This window comes from Calonectris borealis, chromosome 23 (genome assembly GCF_964195595.1).
Source record: "Calonectris borealis chromosome 23, bCalBor7.hap1.2, whole genome shotgun sequence".
In the NCBI taxonomy this organism is placed as follows: domain Eukaryota; kingdom Metazoa; phylum Chordata; class Aves; order Procellariiformes; family Procellariidae; genus Calonectris; species Calonectris borealis.
The window spans coordinates 5,003,282-5,028,702 of NC_134334.1; the positions used below are offsets into that span (position 1 = coordinate 5,003,282).

General features: G+C 44.1%; 1 protein-coding gene across 4 annotated transcripts in view; it reads left to right on the plus strand.

The window, feature by feature from the left end:
* SPSB1 (splA/ryanodine receptor domain and SOCS box containing 1) overlaps positions 1 to 25,178 on the plus strand; it is a 38,984-nt gene extending 13,806 nt beyond the window's left edge. The window contains exons 1-4 of one of the 4 annotated variants that reach the window (XR_012677064.1): positions 11,082 to 11,552; positions 18,561 to 19,389; positions 22,483 to 22,575; positions 23,049 to 23,118. Coding sequence is in view for 3 of the 4 variants with exons in the window: in XM_075172420.1 (XP_075028521.1) it covers positions 18,696 to 19,389; positions 23,049 to 23,176 (822 nt within the window). In the remaining variant the exon portion in view is untranslated. Of the gene's footprint in view, positions 1 to 11,081; positions 11,553 to 18,560; positions 19,390 to 22,482; positions 22,576 to 23,048 lie in introns of those variants that run through there. The other 3 variants (XM_075172420.1, XM_075172419.1, XM_075172421.1) reach the window with 3 other exon arrangements.
* Positions 25,179 to 25,421: the final 243 nt, after the last annotated feature.

Consider the following 25,421-nt stretch of genomic DNA (forward strand, 5'->3'; position numbering starts at 1 on the left):
TTCAGTGCCTCTGTAACTGTTACAGGACTGGACTTAAGCATGTCTAAAACTTGTGTTATATAACAAACTCACGATGATCCTGATTTCACTCTCTGCAAAGAACTAGACCGTACTAGGCAGACAACACATGCCGGTGCTTTTTTCCTTTCTCTACTGGCTGGATTGCAAGCCATTTATGCCCAAACATTCTGGAGGTGTTCTGCATGGTGTGACTCTGCTTTCTTTTTGCTAAGGGAGATCCCTAGGAAACTGCTTTCCCTCTGGAGACTTGGAGGGGAAGAGAGAATTGGAAGCTGAAGGGATATCATGGACTTGAGCAAGCCAAGGTGCTTGATTACGCTGGGATAGCAAGTTTGGATTTGTCTGGACTCTTCACCTGGCTGTTGCAGCAATTGGAGAAGAGAAATTGCATCTTCCGGCTATGTTGTTGGATTTAGAAAGGGTTTTTCCACAGCTTTTGTTATGTTTTAAGGGTTGTTGTTGTTCCTGGATCAAACTTGTATAGAAAACATAAGGCTGCTGCCAGCTTTCTGTCACAGACACCTTTTATCTTGCATTTATCTCTTCCAAGCAGATGCTGCTTTCATTTCTTCTACTTTTTTGCTACAAGACTAAAATTAACAACCCTTTGATGCAGGGGAAGAAAGTGTATTTCAAAGCAAAGTACCTAGTTAACTTAGATAATAAAACTGTTGTTTTTATCTTGAAGGTAATTCTGTGTTCCTTTGAAACCAATCTGAGAGTTGGAAGCTCCTGAACCCTGCTTGCTCTAAGTTAACATGCAGATCCCTCCTTGCCTGGGAACATCAGTGACTGTTCTTTTTGGGTGGGAGGTTTAGATGAAGCTGAGCTTCTCAAGGTGAGGCTGTACATGGGGAAGAGGGTGGCAGACATTGATGTTTATGCACAGTGTTCCTGCAGATTGTTTTCTTTCCAGCTGATTATAAGCTGCAGTGCATGGCTAATGCCATCACAAGAGTGCCAACCACATAGCTCCAGGTGGAGCACAGCAGGGGGAAGGAGCTGAGGAGAACGCAAGTCTTTAGACACTTCATTGTGGTAGTGAAGCAATCTGTATCCTCTAGCCAGACAGTGTTGTCTTTCCCTGCCCTCCCTAGCCTTCCTGCCTTCAAAGACTTTTACTGAGCATGAGGTTTGTATGAACATCCAGTTTCTGGCTTTCATCTTTTCCACTTAAAAAGATGAGCCCTGTTCCTGTAAGCTGCAATACTTCCTAAAGGATGATGTGGCTAAGCTGCATGCATTGGGAGAATTGTTTCCAAGGGGGATGCTGAAGCATGCCTGTCCTCATACAGAGGGCAACTGGCGCATAAGGCTGAGCCACAGCATTGCTCATGTAGCAGGTGACTTCAGGGAATGAACAATTCCTAAACTTAGGCCGTGGCTGGCTTGGCTAGTGGTCAGGACATGGAAGGAAAGATGTTGCTGTCATTATTTAGCGTGTTACAAGAACTATCTGGTGCCGCAGAGGCAACTGATGGGCGGTTTATGGGACCAAGATCTCATTTGAGAGTAGGGGCTAGGGAAAATACCTTCTAGAAAATGGTAGAAGCCAGATGCTTTTGGAGATGAATTGCACAAGGCATTTTTTTTGCAAGTGGCAATGTTGTTGTTGTTTTTTATGTCTGCCTGGTCCTACTGAAACTACCAGACTTATGGAGGGAGGCCACAGAAGGCTTTTTTGCACATAGGTAGGTGCTGGAGGCATTGAAGAATCTGGCAGGCTTTCAGGTTAGGAAGCCTAAACTTGATTTAAGGAACCTGTTATGATTGTGCAATGAGCTCCTGCTTTGGATGCATGTGCAGGGGTGTTGACTTCTGAAAACATCCTTTTGGTAAGTGAACAGAATGGTTTCCTAAACAGTATGAAAAAAATCACTTCCTCAGTGACTCAACTGTCTCCTCTTGTGAGGTTTTTGTCTTTAGTGGTGACACCGTCAGTCTCCGCAGACCTCAGGACAGGAAAGACCTGAATCTATAGTTTAAGCTGTGAAAGATCTACTGGGTCTTTATACACGAGGATGTAACTTCAGTTCTCTTTTTCAACATTTAACAAGCCCAGGATGAAGAGATCTGGGTAAACATTGTAGAGGAATACTGAGCTTTTCCATGTGGCAAGGTAAGACAAAGTCCTGTGAACTAAATCTGTTTATATTGCTTAGAGTCATTCACTGTCCAGAAAGAAGGCACTAACAGCTAGTACAAGAGGATGAACTACCTTCACTTGTTTAGGATATATTTGACCTGAGGATTAACACTAAATTCAACCTGAAACTGGCTGTTTAAGAAACCGGAATGACTTGAACAGGAAGATGCATAACCCTCAGTATAAGGAGAAGTTTTTTTATTTTTGTCACCATGAGCCTTGTCAAGCATTGGAATAGGTTGCCCAGAGGTTGTACAGTCTCTATTTTTGAAGGTTGACGAGAGTAAACTGGATAAAGCTGAGTAACCTAGTCTGACCCTGCTTTGAGGAGGAGGTTGGACTAGAGAGCTCCTGAGGTCCTTTCCAGCCTGAATTAATCTATGATTCTATGAAATAAGTTCGGATAGGCATCTTGCTGTGATACTGTCAGAAGAGTTAAATTCTGGAAGTGGATAGGCTGCTTTATTAGCTGATAGACAACAAGATTAATCTCCCGCACAGCCAGGCTAAACTCGGGTTTTTGGTTGTTAGTTTCCCAGCTTGTCTAGGAAACTCTCATAACCAATTTCTGTCCTACAAATCACCCTGAAACACAGAGGAGATGAATTACTTGTTTCAAGTCTCAGCATCACTGCTAAAATTTCTTCACTTTAATTAAACATTTGTATAAAAAAGCTTCTTCCAGTCTTGTCTCAATGTCAAAGGTGGTCTACAAAAGAAAATTTGACTCTGATTTAACTTCACAACTATCCTGCAGTATTGCTGAATACTTAGTAGTGGCAAGTCCTTTTGCTTTGACAATAGTATTGTTCCCTTTAGAACAGACTGTCCTTGGAAGGACACCAGTGTTTCTAGGCTCTCAAAGCAGCCACATAAGCTTGCTTTATCTTCTTCCTCTGAGCCCATGCATCAGGAGGTTTTCTGCAGTTATCATATAGGGCTTTATTTTGTCATAACAATTGGCAGTACTTAGTACAATGCTGTGCCTCTGAATCCTTTGAAAACTTGTGCAGTGCTGTGGGCTGGACAATGGAGCTAGCTCTTGCTAGTTGTTTGTCCCTTCTGGGATGCTGGAAGAATGTGATAGGAGAGACAAAACGGAGGGATCCCTTCTCAGGGAGCAGTGAAAGGGAAAGTTTTAAGAAAGCAGACAGTACACGGACCAAGCAGCTTCCCATTGCTTTCTGGATTTATAGGAAGGAGCAGCATCCTGAATTGTGTCCTTAAAAGGTGTTTGGGATGTGGGGGAAGATTAACAAGGCAAACTATCTTTCTGTAGGAAAGTAGTATTGTAGGAAAAAGTTCATATCCTTAAATCCACAGGATGACAGATCTGACTTGCAAGGTATAAATAAGATCAGTCAAAGGCAGCTTTGGAAGATGTTTTATTCCCAAACAATCCTGCCCAAGGCCTTAGCAGCCATGCTGTCTACCTTCCAGGCTCGTTACGTGATGTTCAATAACACAAGATATAAACCAACAGTTACTGAACTGCAGTGCTTCTAGGCTTGGCACTTAGTTTGACAGTTTGATGTCAGCCCCTCTCTAAAGAGGGACATGACTATCATGATAGGTCAAAGGAGCACAATTAATTAATCTCTTGACCTGGTGGTGAAAGGGTGGAGGGAAACCTACTGTACAGGCTGAGGCAGGCTGGTGGTGACAAGGTACTGCTAGCAGCCGTTTTTGAGCTGGTGCAAGGAAAGAGCTTGGGGAGATGTTGTGCTTGTTATACTGCATCTTTTTCTGCCCCTTTTTCTAGTTAAAGCTCTGCATAGATTGGGTTATGCTATAGCTCTGGTCACATGTAGAAAGGCACAGTGGCTACGCAGAGGTCTTTAATTGCCTTAAGCTCCAGGGTTATAGAATGAATATGTCTCATGATTTGATTGTCATAATATCTGATCAGGTGGAAAAGACTCAGTCAGCAAACTCATTAGCTCCTGGCTGAGGGGCTTGCTTATTTCCTCCCTGAAAAATAGCAGCAAGCATGCATAGTTGGATGGGAGTCTTTAAACATCCACCCTCCTGGCTGTGGTGGGATTGCTGTGACAGTAGAGGTCAACTCAGTGACTAAATACAGACTGTAAAAGGGAGGATGGAAGGGATGAACTTGGAAGGGGAGCATGATTGTTGAATGTGAGGAAAAGGATGCCAATGGAGTTGCTGAGGATGCAAATGTGAATAAATTGTAAAACTGGAGGAGAAAGAAAAGCTAACTTTTGCTTCCTTAAATGTCAGGGACAAAGCAGCTTTTTGTGAGGAGGAACTGAATACTGTCCTGCTGGGTGTCAAGTGTGCTGGGCCTTGGCATTTCTTCTTCAGTAGCAGGCAGTTTGTGGGCATCCTCTGTGGTCCTGTTGTTCACCTTCACCTTTTGCCCCAATTCTGTCCCTGTGATGCAACGATGAGAAGTATGCAACACTTTCATTGACCTTCTACTCATACAAAAAGCGTTTTCTTCTACCCTGCATGGTAGGTTGGTGGTGGTATTGCCACCCATCTAAATGGGGGAAATGCAGATCCAAAGAAGCGATGTGCTGAAGCTTCCCAAGCTGAGTGGCAATGAGGCAGGGATGGAACATAACTTCAGTTCTGCACCGTAGGGCCCTGATTTTCCTGTGATTGAATGTGCTGCTCTGCCCTCTTCTGCAGAGAACAGTATTCTGTTTGTGCTGCTGTAAGAATCTAATGCTCTGCTTGGTGGGAGCAGAGAGACACTGTTGTAATGGACCAATAATTATTTGTTTCTACTACATGGCCCCGATTTCAACTATGCTTTTTTCATAGTGCTGATGAGCGGTACCAGACACTTGCACAACTTCCCCTCTGGCATAGATGTATTTGATGTAGATACATGTACTGAAGTTTCAGACACAATAAACCTATTTGAGGGCCACAGGCTGAATAATCTGGTGCTTGGCAGCTGCTCTGTTGTGGGGATTTTTGCTTTACTGTTAGCAGTGCTTGTGACATCTTTAAATGAAAAGAGGAAGGGAGGAGACAGTAGCTGGGCAGCCTTAATATTAAAATAGCTCAAACTGCAGATGGTTTTCCTGGGAGAAGGAATCCTGCTGGATTCCACATGTCTCCTGACAGAGTGTACTGTATTGCTTTTAGGAGCAGGGATTGAAATCCTCACAACCTGCTGTGTACCTTACATTTTCAAGCCATCTATTTGAGAAAATGCTGCTTTTCAGGTCTATAATACCCAAATCTATGTGGCTTTAATACAGTAAGGGCTCAGTTCCTGTTCTCATGCAGGTATTAGTACCTGATGTGTACTAGGTGACTTCATTGGACTCTTGATGGGCTCTCTGTGTTTATGGAGGTGTTGTGCATTGCCTTATTCTGCCCACTGAAAACAGCCCAGTAGCTATCCTGGGAAAAACTAGGACTTCTAAACTAGCACTTCCAGCAATTGGGATGCCATAGTTTTACTCTGAAGCCTATGAGAAGCCCAACCATGTTGCTTCCCCCATTACTTCAAACACATAGCATATAAGAAATGCTTTCTAAAAATTTCCTTCTAGGCAAAGGATAGCTGAAATAGGAGGCTGACCTCCTGTGAACTGGGAGAAGATAGCACAAGATGCAGCTGTACAAGTGTCTTTGCTCTGCCCTGCTGTCACCTAGGAAGGAGACAGAAGGGGAGTTTTGGTAGGTGACTGCTGAGAAGTTTTCTTTTAATGCAGCTGCTGCTAGCATTAAACCACAGTGATTCATTGTTAACTGTTTCAAGGGAAAAGCAGTGATTTGTTACCAAAACCTTTGTCCTGATGGCTTGTTTTGTTGGCCAATCTTGCAGTCATAGCAAAAAAGCACTTTTGGTACAGGAATGGAAACTCTGGGCAGAGATAGAAACATCAAGCTTCATTCTTTCCACCCACTGCTCCCCTCCCCATCTACTGATTATTAGACAAAACTAATGAATCAGGATACTTAAATGGACATGAGGGATGGACAGTGGGCTGTGTAGGCTGCAAATTAATAAGTGGGGAAAAAAGTAAAAGCAGGGAGTTCTTGTGCAAGAGAGTGGCTTATTATGGGTTATGTGGGCTTCTTTAATGCAAATAGCTCTGAACATAAATATCTACTATTTAAAATTTATGGCGGCTTAATTGTGGAGGAAATGCCTTTCTAAATGCAGCCTATCTTGGGATGTTATGGCTCCAGTGCTGGAGGGAAGACGGGAGAATCATTAGGCAGGCATGGCAACTTGGCCAGGTGCTGACTTTATTTTTCAAACACCAATGTTGAACAGTTTACTACTCCACCTATTGAATGGTTTCTGGAGGGTAGTGGCTGTCAAAATAATTGCTGCTTGCTTCTGCTCCTCCTGTGAGCTGGGACAAATGTCTGTAGCACAGAGCAGTGAAACAGCTTGGGGAAGAATATCATGCTGGGTTGGTTCCCCAAGTCAATCTTCAGTGTGATTGCGCTGATGCTTGCATTGTACAGCAGTGTGAGGGAGTGGGATGGGAAGGGCTGGAGGAAAACGGTAACTAACAGACTGTTGGATGTGGTTTTCGTTGCACTGGAACGAGGCCTGACCTGATGATCATCCTCTGGTCCAGCCAATAACTACAGTGAAAGGGTAGACTGTCCTGCTTCCCCTGCTTCTCCCCACTTCCAGATCAGTTTTCAACAAACCTTCTGAATAGCTGACCAACCTAGTCACTGTGTTTTGAAATACTTTTGAATGGGAAGCTAAAGCAGACCAGTGTTTTAGTTTAACTTCGTCAGGGCAGGTACCTCTTCAGTCCTCTGTCATTCCTGTTGATTTTCCTGACACTACTTGGACGATCCTTTGTTGATAAATTTGCAATTTAGTTTTTAAGCCATGGTTCAAAGGCAGATTTTCTGAATGCTTGCTCTTCTCTTGACTTATTGTGAGGATGGACTAAGTAGAGCCCTGGGTCGTCTTCCTGGGTAGCTGTCTAACCTGCAGGTCCTCAAGATAAGCTCATTTGAGACACTTCCATGCTGGCTGCATTGGCACTTGGCTGTCTTGGAGTTGCTAAGCTCCTTGTACAGATAAAATGACAGCCCCATTCTCTGAAAGAATTTTTATCTAAGGGCAATACTATATGGTATCTGAACAGAAGCTTCAGGATAATCCTTGGTTATAGAAGAATTTTTAAAAACGGGGCTGTTCTTTAATTTTAAGAATGTGCGGCAGTAGAAAAGCAGCAGTGGCTGCTAAAGGACAGGGAAGCCGTAAGACAAGTACTGTTAGTGTACTTGGTAGTTCAGTCCCACAAACTAGTCTTTCAAGTGCAGCTTGTTTATAAAACTGGGGTTTTTTGTGTTTGCAATGTGCCAAGCATAGATTTAAACCTTACAGGGATGTGAGGCTTCTTCTGGAAGCAGTGCTTGTTTACATGTGAAGTCTCAATAACATAAGGAAAAATCAATTGAAGGTGGTTGGACAGGTACAAAGGTGTAAGAAAGGTGAACCTCTGGACAAGGTGAAAAAAGTTGCATGTGACCTTTCTTCCTGCTATCTATGTGACTTATTTCCCACAGCACTTAGTCTGTAAGCAGATCATAGAGCCATCTCTGGCGTGCATGTAAAGAAATCAGAACTGTGAAAAGACTGTGCCTTTTGCAGGCGACTTCTGCAGTTGGTGTATCTACGCTAGCCTAGTTTTTTCTCCTCGGAAGAAGCTCTCCTGAGACGCTAGTGCCTTTTTCTTAAGGCAAAGACTGCACTGCACTGAAGCAACCTGGGAACAACCTTCCATAGTTGTATCAAACAGTCTTAATTTCAGTACAAGCAAACTCCATCCCCAGAAAATGGATTCTTGACACAAGCAATGAGGAAAAGCATTGCTCCTCTGATGGATCTAGCCTGGAAATGGTACCAGGAGCTAAAAAAAAAATGACTTTGCCAAATGTGATGAGTGAGATGAGAACCTGGTGTGTGGGAAGTATGCCTTGCCTGGTCTGGAAGACATTTGATCTGGTGCTGCTGTGTTCTCTTAATGGGTATCCACGTGCTGAAGCATGCAGAGAACTTGCTATGCTGGTGGAACATGTTGTAGCTGGAGTGCTATAGCCTCTCATAAGCTATTCAAACCAGTGCATCAGCTGTAAACAGCCTGCACTCCAGAATGGCTGTGCAAAGCACTGAGTGGCAATAGGGCTGTACATAAGGGCATAGTAATTGCAGCAACGAAGTAGTTTGTCTCCAGGTTCTCCATCTGCAGTGGCTGCATTGCTTTGTGCCCCTGCTGTTACATCTCCCTGTACTTTCTCACAGGAAGAAGGGAACTGTGTGGATCTTCCTGCTTCTATAACACCACGTACAGGTGCTGTCTCAGCTCAGACCTAGCTGCCAGATCCCAGCTGTTTTGCTATTTCCTCCAAAAGAATTTATCTGGAGTACAGATCTATGGCTCAAAGCTGAACTTGACACATCTGATCTTCATCAGCAGTATGTCCCCACTATAGCCTGTCCACAACTTCTGCATTAAGAACAAGTGATGTCTGCAATTCATTTGTAGGTATTGCTAACTTGAGTCCCACAGGCAAATAGTTAGGCTGCTAGCTGAGCTGACTGTCACCTGAGCACGTGACAATCTCTTTTGTGGCACCAAGGATGATTCAGATGCCGAATTCTACCTGGAACCCAAGTTCATCAAGTCAGTCTTCCAGGTTTGTATCAGCTGCCTGTAGATACTTGCTAGAATACAGAGTTTAAAGTTGCTTCTGGAAAATAGCACTTCACCAGTTGGCTACAAACAAATATTCTAGACCAGCAGGAAGTGAGAGAGGAGCAAAGGGGAGAGGTGTAAGGAAGGTCAGTGCTGCAGCTGCAGATGTGGGACATGGGAAGGGACTCTGGCTAAATTTCTCAGTGTTTAGCTAAGATGCAGAGCTGTCAGTTCAATGTGGGATGTAAACTCAGGGCTCCATCCTGCCTTACAGGTGAAGAGCTTTAGTTGCTGGCTTTCTGGCCTGTCCAGTCAGCTCCTACTCACTGTGCATATTTTACCATGGCTTCCCTCAGGCCCCATGGTCAACTTGGCAACCCTTCTTATGCCATATAATGCTGCTTACTCTGCAGTACAGGCACTTGTATGCCTGTGTGGCAGTGTTCTGCAATGTTAGGGATATGCGTTCGGACTACATTTCTGTTGTACAACTAGCATGCTGGGAAACCGGAGCAAATTGCTTAATTCCTTTTAACATCTGTATGTTACACTACCAATAAATGAACTATTTCTAGCCAGAGTCTCATTGTCCCGACTTGAACAAAGTTTTTGCTCTGTAAAGGCCACAGTCCGTGAGTAAGGGTGGAAAGGAAATGGACACATCAGACAAGGGGATAAGGAGAAACTGCTGTTGGTAACGCAGAGGTCTGAAGCCAGCGGTAGTAATTGTTTAACCTACATAGCTTGCTAATGCAGCTGTCCTCAGAATACTGAGGACAAAGTGTCCTCAAGGTACTTTTGGAAAAGGTACAAAAGAATTGCTTTAGAGTACTGGTCTAAGTAGACTGACCATAGGAAGATGGACTCACTGTGCCTTGTGCCAAGAATATAATGGCTTGCAATGACTAAGTCTTCTAAAAAGCTGATCCCAGCTTCTTTATGGATGCAGATTACTAGCACTCAGGCTGGCTTCCTCTGCTTCTCGAGGGAGGCAAGGAAGCAGAGGTCCTGATGATATACTTCTCTACCATTTCTGCAGTACACTACAAAGTATGCTCAGGCATGTGAGATGGATGAGAGGTCATGGATTGTGCCGGTGGACAGAGCCATTATGTCAGTATGGCATGCTGATCTTAGTGCTCTGCCTGTGAGTACACGTTAGTCATAAGTGGGAGAGGCTGTGGAAGAATATATGTTCCACTGTGGTTCTGAAGGCTTATTAGGGAAGAATCTGTTGCTTTATGTACAGGGTTTGAGTGAAAAGGAGAACTTAACTCCAAATATTGGACCATTTTAAGACTTGATGCCCACCAAAGATGGCATTGCCAGAGCAGGCAAATGGCTGAAATCTGCCTCTGAGAAGCTATTTTAAAGAGCTTTGAGGAAACATTGTGCTGGTCTTTAACATGCAGTTGGCATTCATAAGGTACCTGGGAGCTACCTTATACAGAGCTGTAAAGAGTCTAATGACCTTTCTGGAACATCCACTAAACTTCCTCTGTGAGGAAAACCAGTCCGAGTTCACTTTTTTCATTTAAAGAAATATCTTAGTTTCTCTGCAACCAAAATTGCTATTTGTAACTAATCTTTAATAGGAGAGAAGATCTCTGCCAGGAACTTGTGGAACTCCTTTTGTCTGAGTTGCTTCCATCATTACAAATACTCTGCAAAGTAACCTCTCTTCTGTTGCTTAGTAGTTGCTTTTCTGTTAGTTATGCAGCACTGCAGTTAAGAGGAACTGGCTGGGTAGGTGGACAGTGGAAACTTGCTTTAAGTGGCTTAGTTGAGGATGGGTGGTTGTTGTTGTTACTTCAGGTTTTAGTTTACTCAGACATGCTGCTCTGAGTAACTTCAGTGTTTTGCTTTGGAGAACCAGACACTCCATACATGGTGTAAGAGGGCATGCTGCCTTCATCATGCTGCCTTTCAACATTGCAAAAATAGCTAGAAAACTTCTGCAGAAACTGAATCATCCCAAGGAGAGGACGTTGGAGTGCTGTGTTCATACTGACAAGCTGATTCTTAGTGATTACAAGTCCTAGCAGCGTTGTACATGCTCTTGGCTTCCTTGGACAGAAGCCTTTCCGGTATGTCTCAGGGTGGGCATGCTTATGCTAGCTGCCTCATGTACAGAAGAGCAGAGCTCTTGGTGTCTGCGTAGTAGATAAATGAGGCTGTTTGCTTAGCAAGCTGGCTTGTTAAATTTGTAGTCTAGGTAAATCAAGCATTGCCAAATACTAAGTGTCTTGTTCTCCCCATCCCTGGCATATTTTGAGCACAGTTACTTGTCAGGGGCCTCTTACTCTGCTGAAGGATTTTCCTCTTTGCTGTTTGCTGGGATATGTGCCATCTTGCTTAATTCTTTCTTGCCCAACTTCTTGTGATCTCAGAGTTACTGCAGTTTCACTTTCTGTGGAGGCCACAGAGCCAACTGTGCCAACAGCTAAACCTGCTGAGCCAAACTGCTTCTGCTCTTCAGTAGGTGGGGCTGAGGAAGTTGCCCCTGTGGCAACCTTCTCTGTAGAGCAAGATAACTCTGAGGCTGACAGTGCTGCCAAAACCAATGCTATGCAATGAGGGTTGCCTGCCCAGCCCTGATCTAAGCAAAATTGCAACACTCTGAAACTAGCTCTAACCATGTTGTTCGTGCAGTTGTTCCTGTCATCTCTTCTGTAGCTGTTTGGTCTCTGCTAACACAGCACTGGAAAACTTCTTCAACAGCACAGGTGAGCTTACTTTTTTCCCAAGGTTTGATCAATATTTAGTGGGGTGGGAAGGGTGCTAAAGCCAGAATGCTGGTGAAGTGATTGCATCGGTGCTGGATGGGGTGTCACAGCCTTCCTGTGACCAGTTGCTGCAGTAGGCAGAAATACACAGTGCAAGTAAGGTGGTATCTTTTTGATGCCAAGAATTAATACCAGGGAAAATTGAGTGTCCTGCTGCTTTGGGGCTAAAGTTTGAATGCTATTTGAGGCATGCGAGTTCTTCTCTCTCCACCCCAGTTAGGATGTTTCATAGCATTGCTGATCCATCTTGGCTTTTAGCTTGGTTTTACACAAGGTCTACGTGATCAAGGGATCTGTTCTTCTCAGCACCACCAGAAGAGGAAGGGGAAAACCTCTGGTGTTCAAGCAGCTTCTAGAGACCATGTTAAAGAAGGGCTAGCACTGTGAGTGGGGAGTTTCTGACATAGTAGTTGTGCACATATCTGAAGGATGTGAAAGGTGACCCCAGGTAAGCTGCTGCCAGCAGGTTAGTCAGCAAACTAGCACTGTAGCTCCTTTGTTTATTGGCTTGTGGGATGAACATTCAGCCCAAGAAAATGGACCAAGTTTACTTAATGTTTTTCTAGTAAAATCATGGAAACCTGAACAAAACCATAGTGGGTTTTTAGTCTCATTTGTTAGCACCTTGTGGGATTCTTTAGCTCAGCTTTCCAAAACTGTAAGCAAGTAAATGACCATGTGCAGAATACATATTTTTTTCCTTTCCCTGAGGTGTTTTCCAGGCTGGAAATCTTTAGAGTAGGGCTCCGATTCATTGTCTGTAGAGCACCCAGAGTATGCTACGTGTTTAAAGGTCTGGCCTCTTATGTGTAGAAGTACACTCAATAAATATTTGGGGAAGGGGAATAGAGCCACAGTAAACTGACTTGAAGAAATAAAGTAAAACTGGATCAGGAATCAAGGAATTTCAGAGCCTTCATGTATTCCTGTAATTGATGTTCCAGACAGGTGTCCTATAGGTGTTGAGCTGCAGAGCAAGGGAGGACCTGTGAGGAGCCATGGGTTTTCTGAACTAAAGTTATCAAACTTTTTGTAACTGTCTGAAGTGTTTCTGGTCCTTTTCTCTGGTAAAGTTTGTAACTGAAGGAGAATGGTTTGCCAGTATTCAACCTCAAGAAAACAGATGTTTTCAGTGGCTGAGTGAGTGCCTCACAGGTGCTTAAACAACTGTAGGCATCTTCCAGTAAATTTTTTTTTGCCTCACCTTGTTTTGGAGAGGATGCTTCTAGAACTCTTTACGCTCTGGATTTTTCAGTTGTGAACCATTGATACTATACTAAGCCTCTGGCAGCACTTTGGCAGCTCAGGAGTTGGGTTGGTTAACGGAACCAGCAGAGACAGTGACTCCTGAATGGCTAGTACTAATACTTTGCCTTGTGTGCAGATGTTGGACAGGGCCTTTGAGGGCTCTTGCTGCTGTGCAAGTTGCTTCCAAATGGAGCTGAAAATCTGCACAGCAGCCTGTTAAAACTTCTATACAACTTTGAGATGTAGCTACCTGAAATAACCTCCCACTTGTGATAAACCTTGCATGGGAACTGCCTTTTGGCTTCAGATAAAACAATGAGGGCATCTTGGGTGAGTATTCTTTGGCTTAAGTTCACTGCATTGATAGCTTGGATTGCATTTCTAAGTGTGTGTTCAGATGAGGTGAATGGGTTTGAATGCCAGCATCGGTAGGAATGAGGTGAATTGTCTGGGAGCAATAAGGAGCCTTGTTTAGTATGTGGATGACTTTTTTTTTTAATTTAGTTGTGTGAATTGTTTAAGGGGCACTGTTTAGCCGCATGTTTGCACAGTGTTCCTCTAGGTTTTGGAGGACACTAGGGAAGTAACTAAAATCAAGATTTAGTTGTTTGATTCATACTGGGGGATAAAATATTCTGCTGTGGATAGCTGAGACTGCTACCCGCATAACATCTGCCTAGCTGGGTTCTTGGCTGCATTTTATGAGGTTCACTGCCAGCTGAAGGAGGTAAATGTGGCCATGGGCTCTGCTCTGTTGTACACGGCATTTTGGTGAATAAAATCAAGATGAGTGCCTCAGCTGGAGAGGTCTCTGGTAGGCAGTTATTTTGCCTGGTTCATTGTCAAAGCCTAAACAGAAGAAGTTGGACACCAACTCTACTCTGCCATATACATTCTTTTCGTTGCAGAGCTGTGTTCTCCCCATTCGGCAGCAGGGATTTCGACACCTTCCATTGAAATGTCTTTGCTGTCTCCTGCCTTGATCTATTTGCAGCAAGCAGTTGTTTTGAAACCTGGCATATCTTGCTAGTATGGCAAATTGCCTACTTGCTCTGAACAGCTAAACTGAGGGGAGATCTAATTCTCACTGAAAATAGCAGTGAACATGTTTCTCTGAGATACTCTTATAATTTCGTTCCAAAGCTTTTAAGCCTGGAAGGTTAACAATAAAACTGAAAATAGCATGGGAGCAGAACAGGGGATCATGGGGATGAGCTTATGTTTATTAAGCAGAGCAGAACTGCAGCAAGCCTGAGCTGTTGATATGATAGATAAAAGCACTTTCAGTGCTTACACTTGTACTTAAACCTGTAACAGTTAAAAGGTTTTGAAATAGCTAATTCCCTAGCTATATCTTCATTTATGGCTGGCTGTGTCTCATCAAGCTGCCCAGGGCATTAATCCATTAATTTAAGAGGGTAAGCTTTTTTGTATCTGTTGTGCTGAGGGAAAGTGCCTGTATTGTCTTGTGCATGAAGAGGCTTTTCCTTTTAAAAAATGAGGGCATGATGTGCTTCCTGACTGTAGGGCAAGGTGCCATTCTGCAGTTCGAGGCCAGGCTAGTGCCAGGAACAGTGGAGCCAGCTCTGAGCAGGAATCGTTGCCTTGCCCTAATAAGGAGCCGCGTTGCACTTAGATCTTGGCATATGTTGCTCGGTATCTGACCTGCTCTCACTCTAATCGACCCCTTTGTTCCAATCTTTTTTTCTGTCATTCCCCCTTTCTTTTTATTCTGGCCATTGTCCTTCATCTAGTGTTAATAGTCTGCCTGGGAAAAGAGTCATAACTAATGGAAGTGATGAGTGGTGCTTGTGTTTAGGAAAGGCTGCTTTCTCTTCAGAGCAGGCAGTGAGACAGTATCCTATCCCATGTGCTTCAGAAGTCCCTCTCGTCTTTTACTGTGGTGACTCTTTCTGGTGCAGCAGCCTTGAGAGAAATATGATGAAGCTTATGTTGGCAAAAGGCAAAAAGTCATAATGAACGAGGCATTGTTTTGCTAATGAAGAGCACAGAATTGTATTCTCTTCTCTTGAGCGTTTTGTGCTTCAAAGCAGTCTGCACCAACTCCTGCAGTCTGCTTTGTTTTGGTTCTTGCTTCCTATGCAATGTTCTCGCATGTACTGTACAGCTCGCAGGAAATCTCTGCCTCTCCTCCTTCTGCCAATGTTTTGTTCCTTTATCCTAATCAAAGTTCCAACAGCTGAATTTGCCTGTAGACTTCCAAGTGTGCTTTAGCCAGTGCCTTGTTGACAGCCTTTGTCCATATGCCATAGGCCTTGGGAATGCCAGGTAGTTCATCTGGGTCTTTCTGGAGAACACCACGATTCAGTTCTGTCTCAGCAGCCTGATGGTCTTTATCCCAGCCTGAGCAAATGACTTACACTGGAACTTCTTAAAGATTATTGCTTCTGGTCAGCATTAATGTGCCTTTCCCAGGGAAGGGAAGACACCTATTAGAGAGACTTCACAAATCTCTTCATAACAGAGTTGGTGTCAGCTTTGAGGTATAAAATTGAGAGCTTGGGTACACACAGGCATGAGGGCTTAAAGATGGGACAGTGGCAAGCTTGGGAGGAACTGCTATTAAACCCTTGAATAACTGCATGCAATACATGTGTTGAGTTGAAAAAGTAGATAAAGCAACTTACTAGGTGGGTTTGTAGGAGTCATTGTGATTCTGTGACAAAGTCTTTGCAAGACAGTTACAACAGTGTCCTTGAACTTGTACACCAGCAGCGCAGCTCCTGTCTGTATCAGCTTGTTCTTGGGATCCCTTGGTTTGAGATATTGCTGTTCCTTCGGCTTACAGAGCAAGGGAGCCTGTGCCCTTAGAGGTTGGGAGTGCCTGTGTGTCATGGAAACACTGGGGCCCAAGCACCTGAGCTGTGGGGCAGAACAACTAAGTAATGTGTTGGGGGAGGGTGATGCACTGGCATCCAATGACTGTGCCATCCCTCCGTTGGTTTTGCTGTTACTTGATTATTTTTAGCCATTGACCAGCTGGCTTACATAATTCAGGATTTGTTTTGATATTGTGGATGGTACTTAACTTGCAGGATGTCTCAGTTATCTTACTAGCTGATAATGTGATTGACCTTATTTAAATGGCAGTTTAACAAACCATCTCCTGTCCATCAGCGCCATACATCTGAGGTCCCTGAATAGTTTGAAATAGCTATACTGCTGCCTAGTTTTGTGCATTGGGATGTGATTTTTAAAGAACCTCAGGCACTTGCATTTCCATACTTGGAAAAAAGAAGGGAAGGAAAAGAAAAGTGGTCTTGTCTCTTTAGTTAAGAACTACAAGATTTGAGCTCACAGTTCCAATGGCATACTCTGGACTAGTAGTAAAAACCTGTAGGGAAGCTGGTGAATTGATCCCTAACCCAGAGCATACATGAGCCTTCCCTGTCACCTTCTAGCTGAAGCCTTGCTGCTTATGTCCAGTAACCTTATTTTTAAACCAGATCTGATTCATGCTCTGTTTTCTATGCCAGATGAGGTCCTTTGTTGTGAGTAAGTGTTGTGACTGTAGCTGGCAGAAGCCCTGCATGATTGCCTCACTTCAGGAAATGTTAAAATAACACTTTTTTTCTTAGAAAGCTAGTTCGCTCCCCTCCCACTTCTAATTCTCCTAATAGCTGCCCCCAGTTTGGCAGCTGTCTTACAGAGGGTTGTTTGTGTTGCTGAGTGAGAGCAGAGACACTTCGGTGGATGCAGTGCTGGAGGAGAGGTACGCAAAGTGAGCTAGTATCTCTAGCCAAGCTGGCTCAGACTTTTTAGAGGTTTCTCTGAAATTTGGAAGGAAAACTGCTAAACTGTGAGAAGAATCTCGCTCCTCCCCCTGGACTCTGCGTCTCAAGCTGGGGATTTTTTCCTCTGGAGAAGAGAAGCTGCCCCAACTGAAGCTGCTCAAACTGAAGTTTGAGACGAACCGTACAGCAGGTTTATCTGCTCTCTTGACTACAGTAATTCAGTGAGGCCAATAGTACCACTAGCTGCTGGAATGGGTGTCCCCCCAGGCTGGACCCAGCAGGTTTTGTCTGCTGTTTTGGACTTGCAGTCAGGCCTGCCAGGTACTTAGCAAAGCTTTAGTGGGGTGGAAGAGAATTATCTCCTCAAACCTGTATCAATGGCTGCTAGCTGCTCTGCCAGCTGATCTGTGGAAGGTTTGTAACTCTCCAGATGGAGAAGCTTTTATTTTTATTGCTTGGCTGCTATCTTGTTTGATCACTGCTATGGGGAGATGTTTTGTGTTCAATGCTTTATTTCTCTTTTGGAATTGTTTGTGCTGAGGGAAGAAAATTATTTATGGCTGGATAACAACAACAGGCAATACTTGTGTGTGTCTTTGCAGTATGTAGCCTTTACTCTAGGGGATGCTTACATCCTAGAGGTTCCCCAAGAACTTTCACTTACAACTGTCAGCCAAAAAAGGAAGGCTGGAATTTAGTTGTCTTCATCTAATGTCTGTCAGCACTGCAAAGGAAGCACTGGAGTACCAGCTAGGAGAACACAAAGTGCTAATCTAGTGTGTTACATGAATAAGCTGTTTGGGACCCTGGAAAAACATTGCAGGTACTAGGCTTGTTTGGAGTACCTGTTCTACTTGCCAGTCCAACCGTGATCCTCTATTGAGCCTAGAACACAAATACATCCCTCCGGAAATGTAGCCTGCTTTCCTTCCCCTATAGTGGAAGCTATACTTGTGAACGTTTTGCGTTCTGAAGGCTAGTTCCAACCTCTCTAGAGCAGCAGAGGGAGAAGTTTATTCAGTAATGCCACTCTTTCCTGCTAGGGACAGCTCAGACTAAAGCTTTGCAGAGCAGTTACCCATATAAACCAATCCCTCACTACTAGTCAGCTGCAGCATGTTACTACAGGGTCTAAAGACAACGCAACTGTAAGCTCAGGTCTATCTTTGAAAAATCGACTGAAGCTGTTTGGACTCCTTTTCTGAGTATTAAATGCCTTTTGTGTTTTGGCTCCATTGTGGATGGCTATAGAGATGGCTTTGGCAGGAGAAGAAATTCTCCGTGGTGGTTGAAAGGAGCTGGAGCAGTGAACACCAGTGGGCAGCCTGAGCCTTCACTGGGATGTCTTGCTCAACCTGACCTTGTGGTATGAACTAGGACTGGGAGACCAGGCAAAATTACACTTATACAAGACGCTGTTTTCAGTCGTCCTAGCAACTGAAGACAATCAGGAAAAATTTAAGTCTCAAGCATTACTGTATACTGGGTTCTGAGTCTTTTGCATGGAATAAACTCTTGAATTTTCCAGCATGGACGCAACATATAGGTAATCATGATGTAAAAGCAAGGTTTGCTGGAGGCATCCGTAGTACGGATGTGCTCTCTTAAGGTTTAGTGATGCAGTAACAAGGAGCAATGCATTCACTGTAAAGAGAAGATGAGCTCTGGTGGCTGAACCTATACCTTCCTTAGACATAGAAGCAAAAATTCAAGTGCTTTTCTGAAGGGGGCATTAGAAACTCAGTACTTAATCTATTTGATCTATCTGCTATCTCTGCTGTGCAGGGTGTACTGCATAAGTAGCATGCATTACCCTTCCTTGCTGGTGGAAAGGAAGGACAAGTTGTCAGGATAAACAGATTAAAACTGTGCTCTGTAAATGTTGCATACAAGGCTGCATGTGCTAATGTTTAACTCGTCTCTTGTTTTTCTTTCCATCCATTAGGCAATACTGACTGGTGCACATCTTGACTAAGTCTCCTAGCAACCTTTTCTCTAGGGCTGAATGACAGCAGGAGCGGCCGGGTAAATCGATGAGCTTGCCTTGGGAGCCTATAAATAGGCAAAATCAGAACACACCATGGGTCAGAAGGTCACAGGTGGGATAAAGACCGTGGATATGAGGGACCCTGTATACAGGCCATTGAAACAGGAACTCCAAGGACTCGACTACAACAAACCCACACGTCTGGACTTACTACTGGACATGCCTCCGGTATCGTATGAAGTCCAGTTATTGCATTCATGGAACAACGATGATCGCTCGCTGAATGTATTTGTGAAAGAGGATGACAAACTCATATTTCACCGGCATCCGGTGGCTCAGAGTACAGATGCCATCAGAGGCAAAGTGGGATATACACGAGGACTGCATGTGTGGCAGATCACGTGGGCCATGAGGCAGCGAGGCACGCATGCTGTGGTAGGGGTGGCAACAGCAGATGCCCCTTTGCATTCAGTAGGGTACACAACGCTTGTAGGAAATAACCATGAATCTTGGGGGTGGGACCTTGGGCGCAACAGACTGTACCACGATGGCAAGAACCAGCCAAGTAAAACCTATCCTGCCTTCTTAGAACCAGACGAAACTTTCATTGTGCCGGACTCCTTCCTGGTGGTTCTGGACATGGATGATGGGACACTGAGCTTCATTGTAGATGGGCAATACATGGGTGTTGCATTTCGGGGACTCAAAGGGAAAAAGCTATATCCAGTGGTAAGCGCAGTGTGGGGACACTGTGAAATACGGATGCGCTACTTGAATGGACTTGACCGTGAGTATAACTCCCTGTATTTGTTCTAGCAGCACAGATCTGTGTGCTACTTAAGTGCAGGCTTAGTAGGCCATCCTGGGGAGGGTTTTCATTTTGCTAGAGAGGTGAGGATTTCATGTCAGCAGTAGGATTGCTGGATACAGCTCTGAATCCTTGGCTAATGGCTAATTCAAAAAGCTTGTCTGGCTGTACACATATATTGTTACCAAGGCACTGCAGGGAGCAAGCAGGGTTTGGGGAGGTAGTATGGTGGGAGAAGGTGATGCCAGTTGTCTACCTAGAAATGACAAACCTTTCTATACTGCTACCAAAGTATCAGCAGGAATGTCCTTCTGACAGTTGCATTATTGGCAATGTAATCCTGGTGTCTCTTTACAAGAAACAGTCTCTGAGGGACAATTACCCTCCTTGAATGTCTAATGAAGGGACTTTTAAAATCCCTTGCAGGCAAGAATGGGAAGGAAGTGGGAATGGCTCATCTTTCAAAAAAGTAGCTCACTTCTCTGCTTCTTTCAGGGCAGGGTGTGCTCACTTCTAGCATGGGGCTGGATATTGTAGCCAGCCCAGCTTGCATGCCAGGCCTTTTACTAATAGGGACATCAATCTCTAGCTAAGCTTAGTAATAAATTTGGCTGTCCAAATGCGCTAAAGTCTGTTATCTCTCATAGTCAGAAGTTCCCATTGGGCCAGACTGTGACTCAGTCCTCTGGGTAGGGTGGAGGAGAGAGGTGAAGGAAGTGAATTAAAATCTGGATTTATGTTGTTAGTGAAATAAATTTGGCAGTATTGATATGAAAAGAGTAGTGTTTCTCCTGCATTCCAGAACAGTGTCTGCCCGAAGGCTGTAGCATACTGGGGTCTTTTTTGTGCTTAGAACATGTTCTAATGCTGGGCCAGCAATGGCAAACCCCTGGCGCTGGTGACAACAAAGCTGACACTGGGCACCAGAAAAACTGAGCTGTCAGAATTGCCAGGAAAGCCTTGCAAAGGGATAGGAGCAGAATCCACAAGTCCTTTGAGAAACACGCTTCAACTCAGCAAATAGAGAGCTCTTGGCAGAGCACTTTCTCACCAAAAGAAACCTAGCTCATTCTGCCACAACAGCTTACAGAATGGCAGCAGCTCCAGAAACCACGTTTTTCTGAAGGGTCAAAGCCAAAATCTGCAGCTCCCCTCAAAGCCAGCAAGTCTGTGGAGTTGTTGGCACAGAACTGCACTTAGCAATGAAACGGCCACCTCCAGTATTGGATTTGGTTGTAATGTGCTCTCAGCATAGGAGTGAATTGTGGGCATAAGGCCAGGAATGACGGGACGCTATTTTGGCACAGATAGAAAGAAGGTGTCTGGCTCTAACCACTTCTGAGCGTTCAATAGCAACACTGTCCAGTGATTGTAGTGCTTGTGAATGGAAGGTCAGATAGTGTGTGCTTTCTCTTTTGGTCTCAAGATCTTCTGTCAGACTGGGTTATCAGTGCAAAGCAGATGAGGACAAAGTTCTTGTTCTTAATCTCTGTGGGAAGAAGATCCTCTCCTTTTAAGTCCATCAAACTGGAATGTATTTGTTATGTTAATGTCTATAGGCTCTGAAGGTCAGGGCCCCATGTCCTCTGGGATGCTGGCTAGACAATGCCTCTGTCCCAGCTATCTCAATATGGAGTAGGAAGAATTGGGACAGACTTTGAGTACAGCATGTTTGTATCTCAGTGGTTTAAGAATAAGCTACATTGGGAAGTGCCAAAGGAGTGCTGCCAGTAATAGGCTTCTCTGGCAAGATCACAGTTAGAGCTGAGATGTGCAGTCCAGCTGTAGAGACCTGTCCCTGCAGAAGAGGCAGCATGGATCCTGAAATGGGTCATGAGCAGGCAAGACCAGCAGTACCTTGGGCTGAGCGCAGCCATCTTTTCACTTGTGGCACAGAACATGTATGAGAAATGGTGGGGCTTGGGAAGCAACAGCACTGCCCTGACAGATCTGTTTGCTCTCCACCCAGCTATCAGTGTAAAAGAGGTGTGCAGATAGAGGCATGATTCCTCAGGAATAATTAGTGCTTGAAGCACTGGGAGAACTTTGGAGAACTGCTAGAAAAAACACTCCACTGCAGCTTCCCCTGGAGCAGGTAATAGCTTGTGATCCATAGCAGGGAAGGAGAGGGGGGAAATAGGGCATTAGTTCAGCTCTGGCTGCTAACTTGAGGAGACGGACCAGTTCAAGCGTGCATTTCCTGACTTTGTTACCAAGTCTCTCCTCAGCTAACAAACTCTCCTTCTCACAGACCTTTTGCCAAAAACTAGATAAAAATTAGCTTTCTCCACTTCTCGTTGGAAGTGTTTTCTACATGGAGCAGTATGACTGTTTACTTTTTCCAAAGTAAATTGGAAGAATCAGGAGTGGCCTGATCAGAGGCTACTGACAACACTCTTCTGTTTGAGCTTTTAATGTTAGCTGTTATCTTTGAACCTGGAAGGAAGGGACTTGTATCCACCTTGATGGAATGAATTCTGATAAAAAATGCAGTAACATGCCATGCTCAGGAAAACTAAGCTTTCCCTGTCTCTCAGCTGTTTAAAACAGCTGTATGAACAGTCAGATTAATTTGGCTTGTAGTAGTGGAAGCGAGAGCTTTGGCATCTATCAAGGTTCCTGAAAACTGCAGCTTCTCAGCCAAACTTTTCCATTCCTGTGGATGCTTTTAGGTGTCTGTGTTCAGCCCAAGATGTCTGTAAAGGAAACTTTCTAATGGTGCATGCTGAGCCCTCAGGCTATTAGAAGGACGTCCTGTTACCTGCTTAATTTGGAGTGTCTTTGTGTTAGCCCTCTCTGGGGGAGGAGAAACCCCTTAGGCTTGAGCAGCAAACTGTGTAAAGGTGAGCTTTGACAGACTTAGCAACAGAAGCTGAGAAGTTGATCTGTATCTTCCTCCTGTGCAGCTGTGATGTGTTAACTCTGGCTTTGACCTTAGTCCCCTGTATGTTGTGAATGACTCTTCAGCATGAAAGGGCCCCATATGCTGTTCCTGAAAACCTAGTATTATCTTGTTCAGTGTTTATAAGTACAGGATGCAAAAATGATAGCAAAGGCTTGTATCTTTCCCAGGTTTGTGATACAGGAGGGAATCCTCTAATGGAAAATGTCACAATACAAGTAGTGACATGAAGCTTTGATGGATGGCTTTGTTTTTCATGGGAAGTATGTAGCACAAATGAAGGGGTTGACAGCTGTTATCCCACATATAAGAAACAAATCATGGTACTTTCTGGGTACCCATACCACATGATGCTACCAAACTGTTTGCTGCAGTCTTGTACTTCAGTGAACCTCTTACAAAGGTTTTTGGATACTGCAATAAGGGGCACAAGCTAGAAGATGTGTTCTGACTTGAATGAATGGTATTGCAGAGGGGGAACTTCCATTAGGGGATTCGAGTATTTTTTTGTTCACACACATATATGGCTTAAATAACCTCTACAGAAATGTAATGCTCTGCCTGTGTATTTGAAGAGCTGAAGTTGCTGATACGTGAATGCTGAATGGTTTAGGTCCTGCAGACCTGCCAGGCGTTCACTTTTTTGCTCAATCTCTTCTGGGGGATTTTTAGAACTAGCAAAATGAATGTGTAACTTGTGGGTTGGGATGTTAATGTCTTGGGTCTCTTTTCCCAGCTGAACCACTGCCTTTGATGGACTTGTGTCGGCGAGCTGTGAGGCTTGCTCTGGGCAAGGAAAGACTGAATGAGATCCCTACACTGCCACTGCCAGCCTCCCTCAAGAGTTACCTGCTCTACCAATGACCTTCATGTTCAAGGACAGAGAGTTGGAACCAAGGCAAAATATTGGAGCTGACCCACTAGGCAACGGGTTCTCCACCCTCGTGTCATCGCTACTGTTGGAACTCCTCAGCCAAAGTATTCCTGCCACTGCTTCAGTCTCCATGCGCTCTTATTGGCAAGCTCTCAAGTAATCGTTGTTTCACAACTGAGTGTTTTGTTCTTTGGAAGTCACTTCCCCAGCACACTTAAAGGAACACTTACAGAAGCTCTGTTCTTCCATGCTTCTCCTGAGAAAAGGCTGTACAGCATCTTTTGGGTTGTAGAGCCTAGGAGTGAATTATTTTTCTGTACCGCTAAAGGGAAGAAAATAACTTGGGGGAAGGGAAGGCATTAAGAGTAGACATGTTAGGACCAGGTCCTAAGAATGGAAAGGCACAGGGTGGCCAGCAGAGTTGAGAACAGTCTGGAATACCAAGAATTAATTGCTGAGTTTTTAAAAACCAAAAAAAAACCCCACCCCACCCCCAAACCCTGAAACACCAAAACCAAGAACCCTTCCACCAGGACACTTCTTAATTTGGATAAGGCGGTTATGTCGCTGATGTTTGTGTATCTGCCAGGACTTCTCACCATGTTCTAATGTTATTTCATAGACAGTGAATCCTGCTTTCTTGTTTATCACCGTTGCTTTCTCAGTTCTGCTCTGTTCTCTGTTCTGCCTTTTCTTAGTGGGTTTGACTCAGTTGATTGAGCAGTCATACCATGCCTTCACCTGCCCTCTTCTTGAATTAAACTGCAGGTTTTAGTCTGGGTTCAGGGGTTCCTTGCTGATGCAGGGACAGGGAAGGGACAAACTTCTTCTGCAATAGGGTGAGACAGGCTGTATGAGCTGAGATTTGTTACACAGCTATAGGTCCTGCCATCTTAGGTCTGCTTTCTGTATAGCCTGTTCCATGTTAAGACTTTAGAGAAACATACTCATGTGTTTCTCTAATGGCTCTGCCAGGGAATTCTCTTCTTAGATAAGCTGCTTAAAGACATCTAAACCAGGCTTTGTTCTGTCATAGACAGTCGGCGTAATCTCCACTTAACTATGCAGCAGGAATAATTCTTTCTTGCTTGGGGGTGGGAAGCTGTCGCAGAGAAGGTGGTGGTAATGTGGCTGCAGAAGTACCGTCAGGAGATGAGAAATCCAGAAGGTGATTGCTGTGGAATGTAACGTGAGGCTTTAACAGGGGCCAGTGGGGTGATCTTTAGGTACAGCAAGAAGAAACTGAACCTCTCGAGAGCTGGGGGTGGGGAGCAGGAGAGAACTGCAATAAACAGGACAAGCAATTCAGGCAAAATCAGCACATCCCAAATAGATTATCACCTCAGTAGCCAAGTAAAGAGGATGACACTCCTTTACTAGCAGGAGCTGCTCTCTTGACCTATCCACAGGTTACTATGCTGCCTTTCTGGGGTTATTTTGCACATTTCTTTGTCTTGAAAAATGTTTGTGTGGTTGGTTTTTTGCTCTTGAGTTATCCCTTCAGTTCTGTGTAGGTACAAATGAGTTTAGTTGTTGAAAATGTTAATATATATATTTGTGGTGTATGTATAAGAACATGTTTTAAACAGCTGCTGTAGGGTACCTTTTTTAAAATAAACTACTTGCACAGTATATTTTTTAAAGCACAGAATTGGTGCCAAGACTGGGTGGGGTGTGATGTGCCCCTTTTTAAATCTAATATTATATGATTTTTTTTAATGTAGGGGTTTGTACTAGTTTCTGTTACAGGGTGGGACACAAGAAAATTCAGTATGTATGGAGCCCTACTTGGTTGCCTTCAACTGGAACCAGTGTCTTCCAGAACTCCAGGGAAGCAGCTGTGTTCTCCCTACTTCTAATGCTCTTTGTGCTCCCTTGTTTCAATCTCTTCTCACTTCACCAGTACATTGCTTTGTACAGTTTTAAATTCTGACTTTCTATTTTATGACTGTAGATAATACTCAGTAACCTAATAAACTTTATTAAATATTACTTGATGCTGGTTTTTATTTGCATGAAATGATCAGTTCTTTATATCTAGGTTCTACGTGAATGGTGTGCTTGTTCTCAAGAAGCCAGCCCAAACAGGTAAAGCAAGGGCAGTTGTGGCCTTGTCTCCGCTTGGAAGAATAACAATTTAAAGCTGGCATCTAAAAGTTTTGTGTCCAGGTGGAGGGCAAGCTGCAGCTATTGGTACAGGGTGGCAGGGTGTGGTAACCTGAGACTTTGTAGAGC